The sequence below is a fragment of the Salvelinus fontinalis genome, chromosome 2 (genome assembly GCF_029448725.1).
Source record: "Salvelinus fontinalis isolate EN_2023a chromosome 2, ASM2944872v1, whole genome shotgun sequence".
Lineage (NCBI taxonomy): Eukaryota > Metazoa > Chordata > Actinopteri > Salmoniformes > Salmonidae > Salvelinus > Salvelinus fontinalis.
The window spans coordinates 63832870-63844104 of record NC_074666.1 but is presented as its reverse complement, the minus strand read 5'-3'; the positions used below and the strand labels follow the sequence as shown (position 1 = coordinate 63844104).

The 11235-nt window shown below is 43.6% G+C and overlaps 1 protein-coding gene across 1 annotated transcript in view; it reads left to right on the top strand.

The window, feature by feature from the left end:
• The first annotated feature begins 796 nt into the window (after window positions 1–796).
• Window positions 797–11235, top strand: part of LOC129867201 (centrosome-associated protein CEP250-like) — a 69413-nt gene continuing 58974 nt past the window's right edge. The window contains exons 1-6 of the mRNA XM_055940442.1: window positions 797–1373; window positions 4319–4438; window positions 4683–4739; window positions 4826–4894; window positions 8820–8909; window positions 10740–10849. Coding sequence (XP_055796417.1) covers window positions 1272–1373; window positions 4319–4438; window positions 4683–4739; window positions 4826–4894; window positions 8820–8909; window positions 10740–10849 — 548 coding nt within the window. The 5' untranslated portion in view covers window positions 797–1271. The remainder of the gene's footprint in view (window positions 1374–4318; window positions 4439–4682; window positions 4740–4825; window positions 4895–8819; window positions 8910–10739; window positions 10850–11235) is intronic.

Here is an 11235-nt window from a genome sequence, read left to right as displayed (position 1 = left end):
TGTAATGCAGATTAACCCTTTCCTTCCTCTTCTCCCGTTCCCTCTCCTTGGAAATCCCTCCCCAGATGCCCAACAATTCCTTCTATATTCTGGACCCAAGTCTCAGGCGGAGAGTGGTTGCTCCTCCCTAGAGAAGAACATACCAGCTACAGACTCCTGGCAGCCATCTTTGTCTCTGTCCAGTGTTTCTCCCAGGGACCCCCTGAGGTTTGTCTTCCTCCCCATCAACGGTCCCTTGGCCTCTCCCGTCTCTTCCTCCTCTTCTGGTTGCTCTTCCTCCTCCTCCCCTTGTCCTCAGGTCCTGATTGGCAGGTCCCCAATGGGCTCAAGATGCTCTGCCACCAGCACATCCTTCGGGTGGCTGAGGGGTGAGTCTACCAGGGGCATGGTGAAGGTGGACAAGGGCCGAGCAGAGGACCAGGGTGACGACCCCCGGGGTCCCAATGTGAGGAGACCAAAGTATGTGTGGTTGGCTGATGTGCACAGGACCAGACGGCTGGATGACAGGGAGATGATGGGGGCCTTCGGGACCCAGGCAGGGAGTCTGGTGCAGGGTAGAGCAGACAGCCCTGGCAGGGACCAGCTCAACAGGCTATTTGTCTTGGAACGCAGGTCAGACTTCTTCGTCACAGAGATGTTTGAGAGCATAAATTCTTCTCAAGTCAGAGCAGACTGACTGAGCAGAATTGATGCTCTCATGTCTCTTTTTGCCACATGAGCTGTGGTGTTCACCATCTCAAAACTTGTGCACTTCTGTTTTTATGTTCATACGTTCTAAACACAAATCATACTCCTTTGTTGTTTTCCCTGTACTTCTAGGTCTCTGGAGCCCCACCAACCATGTCACTCAGCACTGCTGGGACTGCCCGTTCCTGCCTGCTGGCCTCTTTCCAAACCATCCGCCAACCACAACATGGGGCTCCAGCCATCACCCCTACATTACCAAATCCATTCCTATCATCACAAGTCGTCTCTACCTATTATTTTGCCTCTGCATTCCTTATTATTACCATGCTGAAATTACATTACTAAACATGTAAACTGTACATTTTTTAAGTAGTCTGTTTGTGTACTTTTGCGTTATGTAAGTCGTTTAAGTTCAGCATTGATATGTGTTGTTCTCTTTGTGTATTTTAAGGGAATGTGTCTGGGTACTTTTGCATTTTGTAAGTCAATTGAGTTAAGCATTGATATGTGTACTCTGTGTGTGTTTGTTTGTTGGGATCAGGTCGCAGGTCATAGACCAGTTAGAGGGGGATCACGTTGACAACATGGACACCAGCTCTTCATCTGAGCTGACTTCCTCTTCCTCATCATTCTCCAACACCACAAGCCAGACCCGACACAGCAGACTGCAGATAAGCAAAAAACAGGTACAATGACCATTTTTGGAAAACGGATTATAGCGCAATAAACTACCAGTATATTGATCACATTCATTTAGCTTTCGACTACCAAGTACCTGAATTGTAAGATATGTGGAGATAGAAACTGCTGTTGAAACTGAAGAGACCAATCAAAACTGCATATTTTAGCCAATGGGTAAAATAATGTTAATTGTGTAGATACTCCTCTAAGAAAACCAATTTTGCAAACCTCTTGTCTCTATCATAATCTGTTCAAAAATTATTTGACTTTTTACACTTGTAGGATGGTCAAAACTAGGGTGAATAAATCAATGGCCAGAAAAGGTCAGAAAAAAAGTTGTTAAAAAATAGCATCGCGTCAGTTAGGCAGCCTTAATTCTCGCACAGCCTGACAGGTTTACCATTGAACTCGTCATCTTGCTTCTCAAATCCGGAGGACATAAAACAATATAGAGGTAAGATAGATATCTATTTTGAGATATGACAGGTAGCATTTTCATATTTTAGTATACACTTCTCATAATGCGAAGTTACTGCTCTTTTTCGAAGACGTCTCACAAAAAAAAGCGGATCTCTTTGAAACGTCAACGGAGCACTGAGCATTACCGCAAGCTTTTTATCTTCAAAGCCTTTTACATTTAATTCAGCTCGTGTCAAGCTAATTTGATATTTGCGGAAACAACTTGGATGGGGACGACCACAAAATGTTAAATCCTCAAAAGCATCAGCGAGAAAGCTGCACTGCTCTGTCAACAGAGCTCGGTGCTTATTATCAGATGTATTAGTTTACGAAATCTAACTTTTCGGATATTATGTTAATGATATGTTAGAGAAAGACCCCACTGAACGATTCAGAATATTTAGAATCATATTTAAGGAAGGGAAATCAAATAAAATCAAATTGTATTGGTCACATACACATATTCAGCAGATGTTATTGCTTGTGTTTCTAGCTCCAACAGTGCAGTAATATCTAACAATACACACAAATCTGAAAGTTAAATAATGGAATTAAGAACTATAATAATATTAGTATGTGCAATGTCAGAGTGGCATTGACTAAAATACAATAGAATAGAATACAGTGTATACATATGAAATTGGTAAAGCAGTATGTTCCACCTTCTCCACTGTGGTCCCATCAATGGGGATAGGGGCGTGCTCCCTCTGCTTTTTCCTGAAGTCCACGATCAGCTCCTTCGTTTTGTTGACGTTGAGAGAGAGGTTATTTACCTGGCACCACTCCGCCAGGGCCCTCACCTCCTCCCTGTAGGCTGTCTCGTCATTGTTGGTAATCAGGCCTACTATGGTTGTGTCGTCTGCAAACTTGATGATTGAGTTGGAGTTGTGTGTGGCCAGGCAGTCATGGGTGAACAGGGAGTACAGGAGGTGGCTGAGTATGCACCCTTGTGGGGCCCCTGTGTTTAGGATCAGTAAAGTGGAGGTGTTGTTTCCTACCTTCACCACATGGGGGCGGCCTGTCAGGAAGTCCAGGACCCAGTTGCACATAGCAGAGTTCAGACCAGGGCCCCGAGCTTGATGATGAGCTTGGAGGGTACCATGGTGTTGAAAGCTGAGCTGTAGTCAGTGAACAGCATTCTTACATACTGTAGATATATTCCTCTTGTCCAGGTGGGATAGGGCAGTGTACAGTGCAATGGTGATGGCATCGTCTGTGGATCTATTGGGGCGGTAAGAAAATTGAAGTGGGTCTAGGGTGTCAGGTAAGGTAGAGGTGATATGGTCCTTAACTACCCTCTCAAAGCACTTCTGATGACAGAAGTGAGTGCTACAAGCGATAGTCATTTAGTTCAGTTACCTTTGCTTTCTTGGGTACAGGAACAATGGTGGACACCTTGAAGCAAGTGGAGACAGCAGACTGGGATAGGGAGAGATTGAATGTCCGTAAATACTCCAGCCAGCTGGTCTGCGCATGCTCGGAGGCTAGGGATGCTGTCTGGGCCGACAGCCTTACGAGGGTTAACACGCTTAAATATCTTACTCGTGTCGGCCAGAGAAGGAGAGCCCATAGTCCTTGGGAGAGGGCCTCATCGATGGAACTGTGTTGTCCTCAAAGCGGGTGAAGAAGGTGTTTAACTTGTCTGAGAGAAAGACGTCGGTCTCGACGACGTGGCTGGTTTTCCCTTTGTAATCCTTGATTGTCTGTAGACCCTGCCACATACGTCTCGTGTCTGAGCCATTGAATTGCGACTACACTTTGTCTCTGTACTGATGTTTTGCCTGTTTAATTGCCTTACGGAGGGAAGAACCACACTGTTTGTGTTCAACCATATTCCCAGTCACCTTGCCATGGTTAAATGCAGTGGTTTGCGCTTTCAATTTAGCACGAATGCTGCCATCTATCCAAAGTTTCTGGTTTGGGTAGGTTTTAATAGTCACAGTAGGAACAACGTCCCCTATACACTTCCTAATGAACTCATCAATGTTATTATCCGAGGCTACCCGAAACACATCCCAGTCTGCGTGATCAAAACAATCTTGAAGCAAGGACTCTTATTGGTCAGACCAGCGTTGAATAGACCTTAGCACGGGTACTTCCTGTATGAGTTTCTGCCTATAGGAAGGGAGGAGATCTCATTTGCCGAAGGGAGGGTTTGGGTAGGGCCTTGTAGGCATCCTGGAAGAGAAAATTGCAGTGGTGGAGTGTTTTCCCAGCACGAGTACTATAGTCAATGTGTTGGTAGAACTTCGGTAGCGTGTTGGTAGAACTTTGTTACCGTCAAAGTTGCTTAGGAGCTAGAAGCAGAGCTGCCTGTCGGCGCCATCTTAAGACCAAATGTCATCACCAAAGTGAGTTTTCACACACCCTACATTAAGCAACTCCTGATTACACAATGGAAGATTGCTCGAAAAAAAGTATGTTTTTGATAAAATTAGACTTAAAATGTGCTCAACTGTAGTTCTCGCTTCTCTATCTGTGGTTGGAGCAGGCCCTGGAATCTGCTCTGAAGCGTTCGGCCCCGGATGTCTCCAGACCAACCATGCCCTGCTACCGCCGCTCCAAGTCCTTGGACCGGAGAGCAGCAGAGGCTACGGCCATCACAGCAACGGTAAATCTGTCCAGATGGGACCTCTACATTAAACTAGACCTGGGTGTGTCCAATACATAATGGGCCGGTTTCCCAGACAAAAAGATTATCAATTTAGCACGCCTTTTAGTCTAGGACTACATTTGATCTGTGTCTGGGAAACTGGCCTAATATTACAAATATAGGGTAAGCTTGATTTAACTAAACTGGTGTACATTATTCTAAACATTTTTAAATAAAAATGATAAATATTTCCCCTTCCCAGCCTGACCTCCTCAACTTCAAAAAGGGCTGGATGACCAGACTGACTGACAAAGGGCAGGTTAGTGTTTATAAACTTTGTATCTGTATGTGTTTGTGCATGTGAATTGCAATTCTTTAATTGTTGATTCGTTATCTATCTTGCAGTGGAAGAAGCACTGGTTCGTCCTGACTGACCAAACCCTGAGGTTCTACAGAGATGCTGTTGCTGAGGAGGTATGGATGGGCAGTTAGCTTTATTTTAATGGAGTGCCTACGGATCTGACTTTTTTGGGATCTTTAGTCCTCTGAATAAAAGATCTAGAGCTTCCTGAAGCTTCTGCCAGCACTTGTGTGGATCACGTTCTGCACATAAGTATACGCGTAGAGAACAGGCTACTCAGGCAAAGTTAGATCAACGTTAGACAAAGCTGAATCAATGTCTGCAAGATCACATAATGATCACAGTATTCTACATAACAGAACCAAATATAATAGCATAGTGTAACGTTACTGTAAGACAAAAACACCACAGCATGTTTCGCTCATGTGGCCAAAATACAACAGAGCGCTCCACTAGGCATAATGCACATGTAGGCTATGCTACAGTTTGTTAACAGCATCTGCTCAAACATTTACTCACTGTACATCATTCAAAACAACACTGTGTGACAACACTGTATAACTCAATGTCAAAATGCATATCCCCATGAAACTGATTGAGATCAAATGGTTGGTTACTATGGGTAAGACTTGAAGAATTAGGGACTGTATGTTATTTATAATGAGGGATACCTGGAGAAAATTGGACCTCTGAAATGAAAATGGATAGCCCTCCCTTACATTTTCATCTGGAAGAAAAGTGACCCTCCTCTATAAATAAATTACCCTCCACTATACACAAAATAATAGTTAAAACAAAGTGGATAGCAGAGAGCATGCCTAAGACAGACCAGAGCCTCAGACCTGAGCCTTACACCATGCGCAAACCGGACACGCGCGTGCACCATCGTGCACCAATAGATTTTGTTCCCCCGCACCAAACGCGATCACGAACACGCAGGATTAAATATCAAAACAAACTCTGATCAAATTATATTAATTTGGGGACAGGTCAAAAAGCATTAAACATTTATGGCAATTTAGCTAGCAGTTGCAGTTGCTAGCTAATTCGTCCTATTTAGCTAGCTTGCTGTTGCTAGCTAATTTGTGCTGGGATTTAAATGTTGAGTTGTTATTTTACTTGAAATGCACAAGATCCTCTACTCCGCCAATTAATCCACACATAAAACGGTCAACCGAACCGTCTCTAGTCCTCTCTCCTCCTTCCAGGCGTTTTCTTCTTTGGACTTTATATGACGATTGGCATCTAACTTTCATAATAAGGTGTATTACCATGACCGACCAACCTTAGTTCATCTATCAATCACCCACGTGGGTATAACCAATGAGTAGATGGCACGTGGGTATCTGCTTCCATAAACCAATGAGGAGATGGGAGAGGCAGGACTTACACCGCGTTCAGCGTCACAAATAGAACTGACTTCTATTTTAACGCTTGGCAACGCAGACACTCGCTGTAGTGGAGCGAGTCGAGAATTTCAAGTTCCTTGGTGTCCACATCACCAACAAACTGTCATGGTCCAAACACACGAAGACAGTTGTGAAGAGGGCACGACAACACCTTTTCCCCCTCAGGAGAATATTTGGCATGGGTCCCCAGATCCTCAGAAAGTTCTACAGCTGCACCATCGAGATTCTAAATCGACTAACAAACTATAGCTAACCACATGAGCATCAAACCAAAGACTGGCTGTTTAAATGAATTAGGCCTTCTCGAATTAGCCTACTTTTAGCACGTAGCCTAAGTTATTAAAGTTACTTGAATATGGCTTATTGTGAGGTCAATAACTCTGATAAAGCTTCATCATTGGCAACAAAACATATTGTTTTTATTCAAATCAATTATAGCGGTAGCAAGCTAATAAGATGTAGCTCCAGTCCTCCTTCGCATCTTCGTGCTCTCCCTTTCAAACTGAACAGGAAATCAGTAGCCTGCATGTACAAATAGGCCTAATGAATTTTTGGGACAAATCAAAAATAATTTTTTCACACAAAGGTTTACATCTGCAAGAGCAGGGCAGGCCAGGGCTCATGATTGGGATACCATTGCAGCCTAGTTTTACACCATCCCACCAGCCCCAAAAAATCGTGAAGGAAGTATATTTTCTTAGACCTATAACTGCCCTGTGCACTCCAAGCTCATTAATAAGCTAAGGACCCTGGGTTTAAACACTTCCCTCTGCAACTGGATCCTAGACTTCCTGATGGGCTGCCCCCAGGTGGTGAGAGTAGGCAAAAACACCTCTGCCACGCTGACCCTCAACACGGGAGCCCCTCAGGGGTGTGTGCTTGGTCCCCTCCTGTACTCCCTGTTCACCCACGACTGCATGGCCGAACACGACTCCAACACCATCATTACGTTTGCCGACGACACAACGGTGGTTGGCCTGATTTTCCGACGACTATGAGACAGCCTGCAGGGAGGAGGTCAGAGACCTGGCAGTGTGGTGCAGGGACAACAACCTCTCCCTCAATGTCAGCAAGACAAAGGAGCTGATCATGGACTACAGGAAACGGAGGACTGAGCACGCCCCCATTTGCATCCAAAGGGCTGTAGTGGGCGAGTCAAGAGCTTCAAGTTCCTCTGTGTCCACATCACTAAGGACCTATCATGGTCCAAACACACCAACACAGTCGTGAAGAGGGCATGTCTCCCCTCAGGAAGCTGAAAAAATTTGGCATTGGCCCTCAGATCCTCAAAAAGGTCTACAGCTGCACCATTGAGAGCATCTTTACTTGCTGCATCACCGCTTGGTATGACAGCTGCTTGGCCTCCCACCGCAAGATCCTACAGAGAGCAATGTGTATGGCCCACTGGGGCTTAGCTCCCTGTCATCCAGGACCTTTATAGCAGGCGGTGTCAGAGGAAGGCCCCAAAACTCGTCAGACTACAGCCCCCCAAGTTATAGACTGTTCTCCCTGCTGCCGCACGGCAAGCGGTACCGGAGTACCAAGACTGCGACCAAAAGGCTCCTGAACAGCTTCTACCCCCAAGCCATAAGACTGCTGAACAGTTAATCAAATATCTACCCGGACTATTTGCATTGACCCCCTTTGTTGTACTGGTTCAATGCACACTACCTGGACTCTACCCACACACTCACACATACTACACAGTAAAGTCTACACCTGTTGTATTCAGAGCATGTGACAAATACCATTCTAGTAGCCTAGGCCTACAGCCTACAGCACAGGTGTCAAACTCATTCCATGGAGGGCCGAGTGTCTGCGGGTTTTCGCTCCACCCTTGTACTTGATTGATGAATTAACATCACTAATTAGTTAGGAACTCCCCACACCTGGTTGTCTAGGGCTTTATTGAAAGGAAAGACCAAAAACCTGCAGACACAAGGCCCTCCGTGGAATGAGTTTGACACCCCTGGCCTACAGTATAGGCTATGTGTCACGCCCTGACCTTAGAGATTCTTATTTATTCTCTATGTTTGGTTAGGTCAGGGTGTGACTCGGGTGGGAGATTCTATGTTTTCTATTTCTTTGTTGTTTTTGCCATGTGTGGTTCCCAATCAGAGGCAGCTGTCTATCTGCTGTTTAGTTTTATTAAAAATCATGAACGCCTACCAAGCTGCACCTTGGTCTCCTTCTTCAACCCGCGAGAGTCGTTACACTATGGATCATTTGATTGAGACCACACTAAATAATGGCGCACTTAATATTGTGCGCCCAGCAAAGAATCAGGGATGAGGGGCAGCATCGGGCACACATCAATAAGCAACTAGTTCTTAAACACTAAGCAATATTGACATTTAATCTATTATAAAATACATGACCGTGTCTGAAATTGAAAAAGCATGACCCTCCCCCATTTTTCTCCGGGTCACAATTCCAGAATCTTCGGGAAGCTCCAGATCTTTAAGTCTGTGGTCTAACGATCCCGAAAACGTCAGATCCACTGCCACAGCCTTATTTTAAATGTTGTTTGAGAATACACTACACTTGTATTATTTTATGTGTGAGTGTGTGTGTGTGTCACAGCATCCTTTTAACTTCGACTGTCTTTCTCTATCATATTTAATTTCAGGCTGCTGATTTGGATGGCGAGATTAACCTGTCTACGTGTTATGACATCACAGACTACCCAGTTCAGAGGAACTACGGCTTCCAGATACACGTGAGTTGACATTTGTGACCGACCGCTTTGATTCGGTTTTATGTAGCAAAATTTGAAATTGTGTTTTTTTTGCATTGGATAAAAGTAGAGACAGAGCTACAAAATGGTATATCCAGACCATAAATTTTAGCACTATTATACAATAGATAGCAGTAATCACTGTCAGAGACACCTGGCTAACTTGATGGGTCATGTAATCATCTGGCGAAGTGGAGTCTTTTGTTTAGCTAGCTAGCTAAACAATGAGCCATAATCCCAATCCATAGAGTACTAGCAATACAAACTAATTGTCATAGCTAGCTAAAGTTAACCAAATAGGTTCAATGTTAGTGGTAGCTAGCTATCATTAGGCTATAACTAGCAATGCAAATGGATTGTTGAGATAATATTTTCTACACAGATCATACACGTAATGTTCGCTACCGAGCCAGTCATCTAACCTCAGCTAGAAAGCTAACAGTACGGTTTATCTTGGGGTCTTTTGTTTAGACATGTAGCTAGCTAAATAATGAACCATAATCCCAATCCATAGAGTACTAGCAATACAAACCGAGGGTCATAGCTAGCTAAAGTTAACCAAATAAGTTCAATGTTAGCTAGTTAGCGTGGTAACATTAGGCTATAACTAGCAATGTAAATGGCTTGCTGAGATAATATTACTACACAGCTCATACACGTAATGTTAGCTAGCGAGCCAACCATCTAACGTCAGATAGCTAGCTAACAGTACGCTTTAACTTGCAATGAAAACAACTTTCTGACAAAATTAAAAACGTACAATATCTGAAACTGTAGCTAGATTCTTACCCGTATGCATGGATGAACGCTTCATAGCAGACTGCAACCCCTTTCATTAAACACAACGTCCTGTGTAATTTCCGTTTTATTTGTACAGATTTCAAAACTCAGTAAACTTCTTCCGTGACAACAACACTGTTGATCGATGTTTCTTCCCCATCACTGTCATCAGAAGACTCTACAATGTCTTGTTCAATTAAAATGTTTTTACCTAAATCAGGGATATCCTGAGAGAGTCAGCATGGTACGATCGTCCTCCTGAAAGTAGTCCATCACAATTTTTTAACACTGACCGTTGTTGATAATGCCTTAGCATTAGCAACACATTTTCAGTTCTCCATAGCTAATGTTATATATTTTAAAAGAACTGCAGTAGGAAGGATTATCCACACATAAGAAGCAACTCATTTTATAGACAGAAGATGCTACATGGCAGAACAATCTGAAACTCATCTCAGCATGTCCAGCCCATTCATTATCTCAGCCAATCATGACTAACTCGAAGGTTCCTGTCCTTTTCTGTGGCTAAACCAACTAGGCTCGTAATTTAACAACTTTATTCATATTTACAGATGGCATACACATTTGCTATTAAGGCAAATGAAAGTTCAAATGTTCCAGAAGGCATTTCTGATGAAAAACGCATTTTGATAAAAATGTTTAAATAAACGTTCTGTGAAGTCGTGACTTACGCCATACGCCTAGTTACCTGAAACGAGTCACATTTGGAGTCTTTGATTGGTTATTCCTCAGTCAGTTGAGATGATTTGTTATAGCCCGACAGTTTACCTGTTCTATGTAGTAGGGCTGTCAAGGGGTGTGTGGGATGGTATTAAAAGTGAATAATAAAGGGTTCATTGGGGTGTGTCTTAGATCAGCACTTTTTTTGTCTTCTGTGAGTAGTGCATGTTCAGGGTCAAAATATTATATGAAATGAATTATTCAAGGGTAGGACAGGACAGGGTATGATAGTTAATGACAAAAAGCACACTGAAATCACAGTGATTGAGTCTTCCCCCCCTCCTCACCAAGACTGCAGAGGGAGCGTTCACCCTGTGTGCCATGACTTCTGGGATCCGGAGGAACTGGGTCCAGGCAGTGATGAAGAACGTGAGGCCCAAAGTGGCCCTGGTCGTCACAAGGTAAAGGAGTCTTCTCTGGTTGAGACAAATTATTTATGATTTATTTTCAATTACAAAACAAGACCGACAAGACAAAAAGACAACATCAACGCTCTAAACAGAACATTACACAATTTGCTTCAGTTTACAATAATGTGCAAACTGTAAGTTTATAAATCAAAGAGTAAAAATGAACAAATCTAAATGGCAACCAGCACTGAACACCTCAATCCCCTGATATGTGCTTATTATGATACACAAAGTCTGATGGCTCTTCTTTCCTGCTTTGTCTTATGTCTTCCATGCTACTCTTTAGGAAAAACCTGCGGCTGCTGAAACTGTCCACTCTCAGAGCCAGGTTGAATCCTTGGGCCTCGTGACCCTTGACCTTTAGCTGTATTTGGGTA